A 15,831-nucleotide genomic window follows, 5' to 3' on the forward strand; every position below is an offset into this window, starting at 1 on the left:
CGCCTGTGCCGTCTGTCCTAAAGAACGTCCACAACGAAATAATGGCATCAGATCGATATTGAATGTAATAATCAGAGTCAGGCGAAAGATTGTCTTCGTAGTGGTAGAGCGCGAGTTTGTCTTCTTCGCCCTTTTGTTTGACTTGTGCTTCAGGACAGGGATATTCCCTGCTTGCCAAGTCCGGCACGGTTGACGGCACGGTTGACGGCACGGTTGATGTCATTTGCCGCGGGCAGTAAACAATAACAACTTGGTAAGTCGAATTATCCCTTTCGACAACCGAATTCGGCGGAGACCACGACGTTTCGACAAAGGAATCTCCGATTCTTTGCACGAAAACTTCCCCGTGTTGATCGGCTGTAGTTGAAGTAGATGGAGCAGACGTCGTACTCCGAGGAGCCGCAGTTGTTTTTCGCGTAGTTGCAGGACCTGTTGACGTCAGAACAGTCGGCGCGGAAACCGTCGACGACGATGCCGCCGCGCTGCGAACCGTCGCACTCGCTGTGGTCGCTTTCAACCCTTCCGTCGTGATGGGCTGCGGCTTCTGAGTGAGACCAGTCGGAAGAACTGGGCACGCTGCCGACCCATTGAACGTTGTCAAAGGTCCATAGCCGAAGCTTTGCACGACGCGGTAGGGAACCGAATAGACGGTCAATTTGACGTCCAAGGGATACGGGTAAACGTTTGAGTTGATGCCAAACATCGCCGATTGGCGTTCAGGACCGGTTTGATGGCGCGTATCAGCCGTCACCTGCATAAGCGATAATCCGAATCCAGATAGACGAATTGCTGTCGGAGATGCTACAACGCCGTACGTCGCGTTAGCGATATGCGACGCTTTCACGATGCCGCCATACAGTGCGGAACTTTTTCGTGCCACGACCACAGTACCCACTTTAAAGACTGTATTGTCGAACTGAACTTGAAACGCACGGTTCGAATGAGCAAAGTCAATGAAGACGAATGATTGGGCTGGCGGCGCTTTTTTGCCCTCTTCTGTCAATAAGTCCATAGTTACAGTCAATTCGCATTCGCCCGACTTTGCATTGGTTTCTATCTTCGCCGTCAGCTTATCGACAAATCGCATCAAACCGAAATTCACTTGAGAGAGAAAATACGCGTCTTTGCTTGATATTAGACCGTCCAAGTCGGCATCCATCTGATCGAGCATGTAATTTTTCACCTCCGCTTTGATAGCCCTTCCTTGGGACGTAGTGAAGCCGTTCGCCTCGACGAGCGCATACAACTGAACGTACGTCGCATCGCGCAAATCAAAGACGCAATCGCCGTTAGCATCCCCTTTCTCGCGCGCTGCTCCGCCGGAACAAACGGCGCACGGACGCTTGGCACACGACGCGGCTCTCGCCGGCCGCTCTCTCGAGGAGGCGGGCTCCCAAACCGCATCTCCGCCCGTCGCTTTCCGTCGGCGCGACGCTGTAATGACTTGAACGACCCGACCGGCAACGAACGGAGTGTCTTTTGGCACGACGAGCGAATCGTCAACACCGAACTTCGCCATGACCCGAACGCTTCCGTGCAACAGAGTGTTGCCCGCATCGAGAGCAGAAAACGTGATATCTGCAATATAAACGGAGCTACCGATTATTCCATTCGTCGGACTGCCGCCAAAGACTACTCGACCCGGAGGATCGTTGATTCTTGATTGAAAGGACCCTCCAGGCCAGGCAGTTCCCTTCGTCGTCACCGCGGTTACGTCCAAAAGCGTATCGTTGTAAAACACTTCCAAATCGATTGTGCCTACTTGCTTTCCAAACGTATTTACCCGAACAGGCACGTTGAACGATACTCCCTTTTTCCGCGAAGGCAACGGCACCCCTGTCGTTTGACCGAGATCAACGTCACCGTTGTCTGGATCGAGATTGCAGGCGAACTTAGCAGAGCGAGCCGCGCTTCCAGATCGTGCCGTTATAGTCACTAGTTCGTGGTAATTTCCTTGCAACGTTATGTCGCCTGTGGCAGAGTTTGCCGACGCGGCTGTTGGCGTGTCGACGGTAAAGGCAACAAGACCGGGTATCGCTGCATTTGCCGACGTTGGGAATAGAGTACCGTATTGCGTCCCGTCATCGAATTCAGCCGAAAGCGAGACTCGAGTTTTCGCCTTTCCTTTGATTCCGCGTAGCGTGCTGGCGACAGAAAAGCGAGTAAATCGTACGACGTTTACAGGGGAGTCTGTCACCGTGAGGCTCAATCTCGTCGTAGCGTGTCCGTCGAATTCGCCAATAATATCTACAGTCCCAGCAATTCCTTTAGGAACAACTCGATTTCCACTCGTTATTCCAACAATAGATGAGTCAATTGTCGATGTTCCCTGTGCGAAAACCCGATAAACAGTAGAGGAATCCGTCGATATGTCAATGACGTCTCCATTAGTCAAACGCATCGTCAGTTGAAAGATGGCTTTCTGATACGTCACCGTAGTCGCATATTTGTTCAGCGTCGTCTCTGTTTTGCTCGACGATCCCGAATAGGTCGGGTAAGGATGAGAGTTGAGCGAAAGCGCTTGAAAACCAACGATGACGATGTTAATCGTCTGCGACTGAGGAACGTGTCGGAACTGCACGACGAGTTTTCCTGTACCCGTTTTTCCATTGCCATTCGGCTCAATAGTAGGCACTCCTGATGGGCTGCGATTAACGGTGAATAGTCCGTTGGAGAAACTCGTATTATATATGGTTCTCTGATCTGTCGTCATGTCTTTTGTGCGACCTCCAGAGTACACCAGGCGTACGATGATTCCACTCTTCGTCGGAATTGCTCCCGACCGAGGTTTCGACGCTGAATTTCCAACGGGTGTAATGCGATTCTGATAGCCGGTGACTGTAACTCCTGTAGGCAATGGCAGAGAAACAGAAACACTTCCAAAACCTTCAGCAATAACGCTCTGCCTAGACGCATTTTGGCATATCGATGAAAGTAGCCATTGAGCACGAATAATCGCTCCCGAGCCAGTGTCTACGGCTTTAACAGACGACGGGCTGGCTACAGAAACGACGTTCGTGTCTGTGCTGTTTATTTCTAGACCATCGGCGATCGTGACTTCCGCGTCCGTGGAGTCACTGAAAATAGCCGTCGCTGCAACCTGAGCAACTTTATCTTCAAAATCTAAATTCTGAATCACCGTGGCAGTGGCCGTCTGAACAGTCTCTTTCATATAGGAGCCAGATGGTACCCTTGCTGTAACGCTTGTCGCTACTGTCACACTCAAAGACTGCACAACGACTTGAGAACTACTCACTCGAACAGGAGAAGATCCCAGTTTTGTGTTGCCTACATAGACTGCTACCTCGCCCACCCCCGGGCTTTCGCCGCCTGCGGAAGGCTTGGAGGAGTCGAGTGTTAAAATTCCTGCTGAAGGAACAACTCTTAGCTGAGATTTGAGTTGCTCCGTTACGTCAACAGAAAACGAGCTGCCGCTTCCGCGAGAAAACGATGCCGTCACTTGTATCGCAGTCGACTGATAATTATTCTGACAATTTCGGCTCGGATTCAAGTATCCACTAATGGCATTCAGTTCATCATCGTCTACAATGACGTTGACGCTTCGTTTGGCAGGCGACCAGATCATGACATCAAAACTGGACGTCAGAGAATTCATTGAAACGGTGACTGTGGACTTCAATGACCCCGTTGTTTCCGTACCGTCAAAATATACCTCTTTGCAGCCGGAGTCGACTTTGGCCGTATTGCCTTTATCAATCGTACACGACAGACTCAAAGAGATGGTTTCTATTGTTCCCTTAGCACGAACACCTCGCGACACAATGTTCACACTCGTTCTGCTTCCGGTCAGCGGAACTAAATTGAGAATTTCGGCCTGATTGACGTAGGGTAGAATTCCCACAATTTCGTTTTCTGCAACGTAAAATCGCCCAGTACTATTGGCACCAAATCTGCCGACCAAAAGTCCGGCAATAGTAGAAGCCTTTGAAGCGATGTTCTCATTTTTCGAATTAACAAGCTCTCGAACTTCAACTGAGGCAGTTGCATACCGATTGACGGACGCAGACGTTTTAACTCGCAACGTGACGGTAGCCAGAAGCTCTGGACCGGTCGTCGGGTTTGTGCTCACTGATTTTGGATCTTTCAAGCGACCGCTAATAGTGTCGGCATCCTTTTGAAGCACCCACCGATTCGCATCCGCACTAGCAGAGGATAACTCCACATCTGAATCTAGAGTAAATTTGAGCAAGAACACCGTGACTGGGTAGCCAGCTTCGGCGTGAACGTTCACTTGGACGCTATCGCCCGGAAAGAGATCGTAGGCGGGAAGAACAACGATGACGTTTTTCTTGAGAGACCAACTAGGAGTGTCTCTCAGAGTCAGGAAACTTTTCCGTGCAACGTAGTCGGCTTTTCCAAGAAAGCCGACAGCTGCATCGGCTTTCACTCCAGCTTGAAATTTCGACGTAGGAACCGATACTGCAGCCTTGCATTCGGTCACTCCGCCACCCACGGAACACGAATCCTTATAGACGTCTGAGCCTATTGTCAGTCGCGCTTCGACAGTCGATCTCTGTGTCCACACGCTAAAGCGGTCATCGACTGCTTGTATGTACGCCGTAAATGTCGGCTTGTCCTTCCAAATTTCGTTTTCAACAAACACGACTTTGAGTTCCGTCGGCGTTCGACTTTCGCTGGCATAAGCGGAGCTGCTTGCCGATAAGCTGCCCAAAGAGGCGGAAAATCTTCCCGTGCTTCCACTTCGGCCGTTCGTAAAGAAACCAAATTTCTGACGAAAAGAAGATGCTCCCGTCTGTTCGGCACCATCCAAAAAGAAGCCGAGACCGGTCAGCGACGTCCGCAGGGGTACGGGAGGAAAAGGAAACAAAGTTGGACCAAATGTAGGTGTTGGCAAAGCAGTTGCAGGAGAAGCCGTGATGTTTGCAGGCGACGACGTATAATTTAAAGCAGGAGGCGAAGTCGCCGAGACGTTGCTTGGAGTCGATGTTGCGTTTATAGAGAGCGTGGCGTTTGCTGATGCCGTTGGAGTAAACAGTGTACCATTTATCGTCAAATTTGCCGTCGTCGTCGATGGAGTTACTCTTGGAGTGGGGGTTGGTGGTAATGCTTGGCATACTCCGCCGCTGTACTTAAAGAGTGGACTGTAGCCGCTGCTTTGAATGACGTTGTAATTCGGCTGAACTGACGTTATGGTGACGTCGAGACGGTTTGGATAGTCTTTCTGATTGATCCCAAACATTGCCGACTGTCTTTCCGGGCCGGAGTTCTTGTTTTGGTCTGTCGTCACTTGCATGAACGAGATGCCAAAGCCGGAAAGAGCAATAGCAGTAGGAGATGATACGATGCGGAAAATTCCGCTTCCCTGGACGGACGTTGCTGAGACGATACCGCCATAAAGTCCATTCCCTTTCGACTGAACAGCAACAGAACCAACTGTAAATTGACTCGCATTGAACTGCGCTTGAAAGAGTGGATTAGAATGAGCGAAGTCGACAAAGAGGTACGACTGATCAGCAGGAGCCGGCTGATCACCAGCAAGCAATAGACGACAAGAGAAGGTCAGTTCGCACGCTCTAGAAGTCACATTGGTCGTGAGGTTCACTTCGACGTCCTTCACAAAACGCATCAACTTGAAGTCGACCTGCGACAGAAAGAAAGCGTCTTTGCTCGATATAAGGCCGTCCAAATTGGCATCCATTTCGTCGAGCATGTACTGCTTCACTTCGGACTGAACGGCTTTTCCCTGAGCCGTACTGAATCCCGTACTCGATACGAGAGCGTATAATTGCACGTAGGTGGCATCGCGCAAATCAAACACGCAGTCGCCGTTCGCGTCGCCCGTTTCTCGACGACCGCCAGTGCATACGTCGCAAGGTCGATTAGGACAAGGAGATGCTCTTTTCGCTCGACGGTTTGATCGAGCATCGTAGGAGATTATTTCGTCGAAATTCTCTCGCCGTCTCCTCGACGAAGTGATTACCTGAATGACTTCGCCGGCCACAAACGGCGTGCCAGAAGGAACAATCAAAGAATCGTCGACGCCAGCGCGAGACATGGTCTCAATTTCGCCGTCCAGCTGAACAAGTCCGGCTTGAAGCGCTTCAAACTGTATCCGCGCCACGAGAACGGCGGTACCGCGTAGCGATGGATTAGGACTGCCGCCAAACGAAACTTCGCCCGGCGGATCGTCCACCGTTTTCAAGAAAGAACCGCCTGGCCAACCAGATCCCTGAACGGTGCCGGAAGCAATGACTTTCATCTTCGTTTTGTCGTAAAAGACTTTGAGTTTTAGAGTTCCGACTGATTCTCCGTTCGTGTTCACTCGAACGTCGACCGTAAATCTGTTGCCAACCTTTTGGCTAGGCAACGGCACGCCTGAAGTGCTTCCTAAATCCACGTCGCCGCCGTCTGGATTCAAGTTTGCCGCCGTGCTTATACTTCGCGAGACTCCACTTTCTGCCGTTGCCGTCAACGTGATCACGTTGTGGTAGTTATTGTGTAGGGTGGCTATTCCAGATGCTGTCGCTATCGAAATGGCGGGATTGTTGCTCGTAAGATTGAGTAAACCTGGCAAAACGGCTCCGCCGCTGTTGAACAGCGTCGTGTACCGAGTATCATCGCTAAAGATTGCTCCTATTCTCACTCGTTCCGTTGCTTTATCTTTCACTCCGGAGAACGTCGACGAAAATGAGAACGAATTAATTGATTTTACAACGACGGGCGTTGATGTGACGACTATTGAGAGTCGACTCGATTGCTGACCAGAGAACGATCCCTCAATATCTGCCGTTCCTGAATTTCCTCGAGCTCCAATCCGATTGAAGTTGGTGATAGAAAGAATTTGGCCGTCTGCCGCATTAGAACCCTTTTGCAGTGCCCGGTACGAAGATTTACCATTGCTCGTAACGTCAATAGTAAAACCGTCTTCTAAACTCAACGTCATTGAAATGACACCTCTTTGATATAATCCAGTAGACGCTATTGGATTCAGGACAGTAATTCGCTTGCTGTTTGATCCGCTGTACGTCGGGTAAGGAGTAACCTGAACGGCAAGACTTTGATACTTCGTAATCGTTATGGTAACGGTTTTCTCCAAAGAGACGTGAGTAAATTGAACACGCAAAACGCCCGTTCCAACATTTCCATTGCCGTTCGGTTTAATGAGGACGCTTGATGAAGTTCTAGTGACGGTAAATAAGCCCTTCGATTCTGACACATTGTACACGGTTCGTCGATCTGTCGTTAGAGTTTTCGTTCTCGATTGCGGATAGAGTAGGGTCACTGATATTCCAGACTGAGTAGCGACTCCTGCGTCAGCTGCCGGATCGCCTGGAAGCGTTAGCCGCGTTGTTACTCCGCTTATGCGGACTCCTGTCGGATCGGGAAGCTTTACGTCCACGTACCCCTTCCCCCGAGAAATTGCTGGACTTGGGCAACGACCGTCGTTCAACCACTCAACCGCTACCAGATCTCCTTTTCCTGAATCGACTGCCCTGATTTGAGACAAGCCGGACGGCGAGACGACATTGTAATCGGTTGAATTAATCGTAAGGCCGTCGGCTGAAGTGATTTCCATGAACGTTTGGTCACTAAAAACTGCCGCCACTACAACGTCTGCTGTCGTTCCCTCAAAATTCAGAACCTGATTAACGGAAATGGTTCCTTTCTGGCTCGAAAGTTTCGAGTACGGAGACGGATTTTCCAAGGATATTGCGACGTCGGTAAAGATAGTAGTGCTTAGATAAGAGACCGATACGGGCGTGGTCGAAACAATAACCGTTGCTTTTCCAATTAGGCGATTTCCGGGACTGACAGTTACTTGCACGTCAGTCGTGCCCGGCTTTTTTCCGCGTACCTTGCCCCCACTGACGTCTGCAATGCTTCCATCAAGCGATTTCAAAAGAGATTCTATGACGGCAGTCACGTCTACTTTGACGAAATCCTTCCCGTTATAGGAGAAGTTCGTCGCAGCCGAAAAGCTCGTCGATTGGTAATACGACGAGCAATTATCGCTCGGATTGCGCCATCCACTGATAGGATTCAGAACGGGATCCAGCAGTTCTAAAGACGCTGGCCCAGAAGGATGCCAAACGCGGAACGACAACTTGCGGCTTTCACTTGAATGAACCACGGTCACGTCGATTGCAGCCGATCCACTCGTTTCCGTTCCGTCAAGATACGCCGTCGTGCACGACGACGAAACTTTGAGCTTTTGAGCATCGGAACTAGTGCAAGAGGAACCGCTCGACAGCGTCTCAACAGTCCCTTTAGGTCGAACGCCTCGAATAACTAGCCCAGAAGAAACGCGATTTCCGTTTAGTGCCGCAGTATTTACCAGCTCCGATTGCCTGGCATAGGGAAGTATGCCGATGACGTCGTTGTTCGTAACGTAAATCGATCCTTGAATATTATTGTTGGTCAAACGGTCGACAACCGTAGCGTTTAACGTCGAAGCCGGAGATGCAACCGACTCGTCTTTAGAATTCACCAACTCCACGACAGTGCACGATATCGAAGAAAACGCGTCGAGGGGAACCGCGCTTAGCACTCGCACGGTAATCGTCGCAAGCAATTCCGGCGAGGTGACGACGTTCTGTCCGACGGAAGACGGATCTTTTAACTTCGCATTGACGCTCTGCGCGTCCTGCTGCGTGTCCCACTTTGCACCAGCGCTAGCTGAAACGAACTGGAGCCCCGACGCGAGAGAAAATTTCAAATTGTACACGGTGATGGGATACGTGGCGTGGCCGTAGACGGGCACGTTAAAAGTGTCGCCGCGGAAAACAGAGTAGGCTGGAACGATGACGACGACTCCCCTTGTTACGGACCACGACTGGGTGTTCTTTAGCGTTACCGCTCCGGGTAATTTAACAATGTCCGCATTATTTGCTAAACCAAAAGCTACGTCGGCAGAAACATCGTTAGCTGCGTACACGGAGGATGGAATGGTAGCTCTCGCTTTGCATTCGTTCTGGCTCGTTCCTATCGCGCAACTGCCTTTGTAGGTCGTACCGGAAACCGTGACGCGAATTTCGGCCCGTGCTGATGTTTTCTGCACGTTAAAGTTGGCGTCAAGAACTTGAATATAGCCACTGACAAAGGACTTGTCTTTCCACACTTCACGATCGACGAGGACAGCTCGAAGAAGGCTTGCCGACTGACGAGTAGTAGAATAGGACGACGACTTTGATTTTGATCCGAGTCGCGTAGTTATCTGACCCGAAGCTCCGGGAACGTCGTCAACAAAAAAACCAAAAGGTAATTCAAATGACGTATCGGTTTTCTGATTCAATGAGCTCGTTGGAAAGCCGACTCCAGACAAGGTCGCTGCTATAGGAACTCTTGCGGGTCTAGGAGGAGCGGCTGTAGAAGGTGCAGAAGTCATTTCCGATGGAGTTGCAGTTGTCGCACTTACGACGGGAGACGTTGCATTGACGGTGGCATTTGTTGGAGTCACAGTGGCATTTGTCGGCGCTTCTGTAACATTCGCAGTTCCGTTAGTTGGTAAAGTGGCATTAGTCGGTAGAGTTGCGTTAGTTGGAGCCACAGTAGCATTCGTCGTTTCATTGGTTGGAAAAGTTGCATTAGTCGGTAGAGGAGTAGAGACGTTTCCTGTTGGTGTACTGGCGTTTGACGGTGCCGTGGTAGAAACATTAAGGCTGAAGTTTGCACTAGGAGTCGGCACCGTCACATTCGTCGGCAAAACAATTGCCGTCGCATTGAGCGTCGGCGAAGTGAAATTTGTCGGCTCTGTAGACGACACGTTTCCCGTGAAGTTTGCTGTCGGAGTCTGAACAGTAACGTTCGAAGTCGTCGGCGTGGCATTCGTTGGCAAAACCGAAGTAGCATTCAAAGTCGGAGTCGAAAAGTTTGTCGGTGGAATGGTCGTAACGATGGGCGAAGATGTCGCGTTTACAGAAGGAGTTGCAGTACTTGGTGACGCGGAAGTTGTCGCCTCTACCGTTGTCGGAGTAGCAGCGGTCGTCGCAGAACAAACGAGAGTTCCATTCGTTCTTACCAAAGGATTGTATCCGCTTGACTGCACAATGGTAAAAGACTGACTAGCAACCGGCAATTTCACGTCGAGTTTATGACCGTACAAATAGCCAGAATTTCCTAACGCTCCAAACATGGGTCGCTGGCGGCCGGAATTAGACTGATTGACCTGATTGACTGTGGCCTGTATAAACGAAATTCCGACGTCTCCAAAGTCGATTGCAGACTCGGCTACGACTCCAGTTTTTCCGTCGCCGAGATCGACCGCCTGAACGATGCCTCCATACAAACCAGCTCCTTTATCGACCACCACCTTACGACCAGACGTAAAGTTGGTCGCATCGAATTGTCGCTGGAAATCCGAATTGGTGTGAGCAAAGTCGACGTAGAAAAACGTTTGGTCGATCGGTGCCAAGCCATCACCTTTCGACAGCAGACGAGCGCTAACTTCGATCTGACAAAGACCGTCGACAATTGCTGCCGTCGTCGTGACATTACTAACGAAACGAACCAACTTGAAGTTGACTTGGGCCAAATACTGCGCGTCATCATTGGTACGATCTCCGTCTAAATTAGCGTCCATCTCCTTGAGCATGTATGGACGCGATTCTCCCTTCAGCGTCTGCCCTTGAGCCGTGACAAAATTGTCCACGGCAGCCAGAACGTAAAGCTGCGTGTACGAAGAGTCACGGATGTCAAAAACGCAGTCGCCGTTCGCGTCGCCCGTCTCTCGCGCTCCGCTTGGACAAACGTCGCACGGACGATTGCATGCATTTCGTTTAGGTCTGCTACCTGCCAGCGGAGGAGTTGAAAGAGGATATTCGCCGTCGTCTCTTTTCCTCCGACTACTCGTCACCACCTGGGTAACATTTCCGGCAACGAAAGGTTCGCCGGACGGCGCCAGAAGCGTTCCGCCCGTGTCCGCCCCGGCTAACGTCGTTATGCGACCGCCGACGTTGACGGTCCCCGCTGCCGTAGCGGTGAAAAAGATCGTCGCCACGTGCTCCGAAGAGCCGGTCAGCTGTCCGTTTGGAGTTCCGCCAAACGCTACTTCGCCTGGCGGATCGTTAATCGTTGCGAGAAGATCGACGTTCGGCCAATCGGCGCCCTTTTCCACTTTGTCAACTCGCATAACGGTTTTGTCGTACGTGATTTTCAGATCGAGCGAGCCAACCGCTTTGCTTCCCGTGTTGACTCGCACGGGAACCGTGAACTGATCGCCTATTCGACGCTGCGGCAAGGGCAAGTCTGACGTCTGTCCGAGATCGACGTCCGCCACGGCCGGCTCGAGATTGCAAGCGAACGCTTTCGTCGATGCTGTAACCGAAGTTCCGGTCGCCGCTGTTGATAGAGAAAATTTCTGATAATAGTTCGACAAAAGGGTGACGTCTCCGATCGCGGCATCGATGGAGGCGACGCTAGGAAACGGAGAAGAGAAACTGACCAAATTTGGAAGTAGCAATCGGCCGCGGCTATCGAAAATCGAATCGAAGCGGGTTGCGTCGCTGAACGTGACTCCCAAGTCGACTTGGCGAGTCGTTCCAACAACGCCAGAAAACGTCGACACAAAAGTAAACCTGTGCACTCTCTGAACAACGACAGGCGCAGATGTGACGTTGATGACCAAGGCTCGTAAATCCGTTTTCTTCCCGGCAAAGTCGCCTTGCACCAGGACGACGGCAAATGCGGTGCCGGTCGGCTGAAGTCTGTTTTTGTTCGTGACTGAAAGAACGGCATCGTTTGAATGACCAGTGCTGTTTAGAACTGAATATGACGTCAGAGTATCTGTTGAAACATCGACACTGCCTCCGTCTGTTCTGTGCAGAATGAGTGACAGAACGGCTTGCTGATATACATTAGTCGAAGCGATTGCGTTGAGTTCCGTAGCTGTATGACTAGTTGATCCACTGTACGTCGGGTAGGGACGAGAATTGATGGATAAAGACTGAAATTTACTCACTGTGATGGTTATTTTTGCCGTCAGACTGACGTGCGTAAATTTAACTAGTAGACTTCCGCTTCCCGTCATGCCTGCCGTGTTGGGAACAACAGTAACTGTAGACGCTGATTTTCTGACTGTAAATAGTCCACCAGACAGAGAGTCGTTATAAATTGTGCGCGAGTCCAGCGTCATCGTTTTGACTTGGCCGCTATTGTAGTGTAATTGCACCGTAAGGCGAGACGACGTCGGAAGTCGACCGGCTTGGGGTTTCGATGCGGGATCTCCCACCAAAGTCAAAAGAGTTGCTGAAGCCGAAACGGAGGCGCGAGTAGGAGGAGGAATATTGACGACGACGTGCCCGTCACCTTGCGCCAAAACGGACGAAGAGGCATTGAGTGCGCAAGCACGATCAACATCCCAACTTGCTCGAACCAAATTTCCCGAGCCCGTGTCGACTGCTTGGACGTTCGTCGCGTCGGAAAGAGACAAAATGTTAGAATTTGTCGCATTCACTCTCAATCCGATTCCGGTGGTTACCCGCATTCTTTTACTGTCCGTAAACACTGCAGATGCGATCACTTCAGCTGTAGTGCCCTCAAAGGCGAGACTCTGCAGAACTGATACGTCCATTCGTGCGTCGGTCGCTAATCGACTAAACGAAGAAGCGCTGAGCGTAGCGTCGAGTCCCGTGGCAACGATCACCTCGAGAAATGCAGCCCTTACGGGAGTGTTAGTAACAGTGATGGAGACTGAATCCAGCACACTGTCTTTTCCTCTGACGATGCTCAGAGTCGCATTTCCCGCTCGACGACCTTCGACCGTTCCGTCGCCCAGAGACGAAATTCGCAGTACGGATTCATCAGACGAGACGAGAAGATTTCTGACGTAAGATGTTATGACTACTTTGTGCGCATTTCCCTTGCCCAGCCAAAAACTCGCGGTTGCACTGATCGTCGCCTCCTGATATCTCAGCCGACACGAATCGCCTTCGTCGAACCAGTCCGTAACCAAATTCAACACCGCATCCGATACGGACAACTTGACGCTGCTTGTCTGGGGAGACCACACGCGAAAAGGCACAGGGATAACGTATGACCCAAAGGATACAGAAACATCAACGCGGTCGGTTCCGTTAGTTTCACTGCCATCCAAAAACACTTCACATTTCGAGAGTCGCAGAGCGTCTGTAGACGGAACGCTGCACGTTGCTCCGCTCACTGCCTTCAGCTGCCCGTCGGCATACGCAGCCTGCACTCGTATCGGACTAGAAATTCTCTTCCCGTCCAAACTGGCCGTATTGACGATTTCAGGCTGGTCAGCGTACGGAAGGATACCGCGGACGACGTTCTCTGCCACGATAATTCCACCCGATGAGCTGTTGCCGTATCGATCGACGACCTTCGCCGGAGCCGGGAAAGACGACGCGCCGCCCGGCAAAATATTATCCGTTTTCGAATTTTTCAATTCTCGTACGTCGCACGATATATTCTGAGGACCGTAGGAGGAGATCGACGACGACGCTCGAAGTTGGACAGTTACGAGAAGTTCGGGAGCCGTTACAAGCGCGTCGGGAAGTTTTTCTAGTTCTTTTCGAAGGGCGCTGAGCGTGATCTCATTTCCAGTTATTGACGAGACGCCAGTCCATACGTTGGCGTCGAACGTCGCTCCGGAAATAGAAATTCCGGACGTTGCTCTCAGTTTTAGAAGAAAATTGCTTAGGGGATAATCGCCGTGGCCGTAAATGGGAACGCTAACCGATTGTCCTGGATAAACGGTGTGTGCTGGCAGTTGAACGATCACATCTCTGCTAATCGTCCACGTCTGCTTTCTCTTCAAAGTCAAAGCTCCAGATAGACTGACCGGAGCCGAGTTGCCTGCGAAATCAAAGGTCACGTCCAAAGGTGATTGCACGGCTGACAAGTCTGCAAACGGGAGGCTGTACGACAACGCACATATTCCCGTTACTGCGTTGCAGTTGCTCGTTGAAGCCGAGTAGGTTCTGATTGGCGTACGAATTTTCATTTCTACTGTCGCAGCGAGAGTTCGTGTGTTGTGTGCCTCGTCTCGCAGCTGAACGTATCCTTTGACGATTGGATCGTCCTCCCAGATTTCGTTGGAGACGAGAACGGCTTGCATCTTCACGGGATTTTGCTTCTTAGACGAATATCGTAGAGTAGACGACTGAAGTCGATCTCCAAGAGATGCCTTCAAGGACCCAGACGATCCTGGCACTTTATCGACAAAAAATCCAAAATCGATGTTATATTCGTCGGCTGATCTTTGATTTAGGTCTCCTACAATAAATCCCGGAGCTGTTAACGTCGTCTCGATCGGTGCCACTGTTACATTGGGGCACGACTGTTCAGTTGGAATACAAAGAGACAGCACCCCGCAGAAGTAATGCGAATCGGGGCACGCAGCCATTGTCGGTGACGGCTGAAGCACTGACGAGGACGATGCTGAAAACAGACGAGTTGAGAAAAGCGATGAAGTCGTTTCACTGGTAATGACAGTCTGCACTGTGCTTTCTATAGCTGATGACTGAGATTGCGAACTTGGCAGAAGAGACAGATAAGAAGTCAGTGGTAACTCGCTGCTAGAAGTAAAAGCGACTGTTGACGAAATAAACGGCACAAAAACGGACTCTGCCGTCGAAGTCGAAGGCAAAGCAGCTGTCGGAATAGTTGAAAACAGAGCAAAACTAGGCGCAGTTGACGTCAAAGATGACGACAATGGGATAGTACTCCTTGAAAACGAACTCTCATAATAAGACGTCGCTGACGAAACAGGCGCTACGACAACGGTAGGCAACGAAAGAAGCGAGACAGGCGACGGAATCGTTATTGCGCTCGGGTTTGCAAGAGAAGTTAAAGTCGACGAAGCAGAGTACACCGGTGTCGCCCTTGAAATTTCTGCTGTGAATGAAGTTTGCGTCAGTTCGGGTTCCGACGTTGCAGCTATGATTGCTACAGTAGTTTCAGACACTTTGTCCGGAGACGAGACCGCTGATCCAAACACTGATGTTGGATGCATAAAGGTACTCGACGAAGGCGGCGCTGCCGTGGAAGTCAATAGAGCTGTCGAAGAAGGCACTGCAAAAGATACGGCTTCAGATCGTACCACAGACGAGAAAGGGCGACGTCCTAAGCTGAACTGAGGAAGTGAAGACGACACTGAAACTAAGTTTACCGAAGATTTTTCCAAAGACACAGCCGAAGAAAAAATTGGCAGTGGTGCGGCACTTGTAGGCAAGAAACGTAGTGGAACCGCAGTTGACGAAGGTCGGGGCGTCTCTGACAATCCCGCACTAGACGAAGTAAGAGAAGTTGCCAACAATGGTGACTCAGTGGAAGAGCTGAAGAAAACGCTTGACTCTGACAAGAGCTCTGCCGGTTGGGATGAGGAAACTTGCGGTATCTGCGAAGAAGAAAAGACCTCGCTAGGTGGTATCAGAGAAGGAGATTCCGCTATCGACGATTCAGTGAATAAGCGCACGCTGCTTACAAATTTCTCCACAACAGTAGTAGGAGACGTGGCAAAAGATGCGAACGAGGAGGAAAATTGAAATGACGGTGTTGAAGTTTCGGGCAATACCGTGACAAAACTAGACGGGGCAGGCTCCACCGTTGAAATGGCAGCTGCTGACGAAAAAAACTGACTTGGTGATATCGTAGTCGACTCAGCAATAGACTGTACAGAGAAAGTGGAAGACGAAGTAACAGCAATTAGCAAAGATGGTGACGGCGACTCAGTGAAAGAACTGGAGCTCTGATATGCTGTTAACGACGATACTACGCCAGATGGGATTGTTGAAGAAAAGACCTGGGTTGGTGCAACACGAGCCGTTGAATCTGCAACGGATTGCACGTAGAAAATCGAAGAGGATGTCATAGCAAACGGCACTTCCGAAG

At 50.7% G+C, this 15,831-nt stretch overlaps 1 protein-coding gene across 1 annotated transcript in view; it reads right to left on the reverse strand.

Annotated features, from left to right (window-relative positions):
- LOC136196799 (uncharacterized) overlaps positions 1–15,831 on the reverse strand; it is a 34,947-nt gene that overhangs the window by 2,871 nt on the left and 16,245 nt on the right. Inside the window, exon 10 of the mRNA XM_065986441.1 lies at positions 1–15,831. This exon is cut by the window's right edge and continues 13,663 nt beyond it. Within this exon, the coding sequence (XP_065842513.1) occupies positions 1–15,831 (15,831 nt within the window).

This window comes from Oscarella lobularis, chromosome 16, assembly GCF_947507565.1.
Source record: "Oscarella lobularis chromosome 16, ooOscLobu1.1, whole genome shotgun sequence".
Classification (NCBI taxonomy): Eukaryota; Metazoa; Porifera; class Homoscleromorpha; order Homosclerophorida; family Oscarellidae; genus Oscarella; species Oscarella lobularis.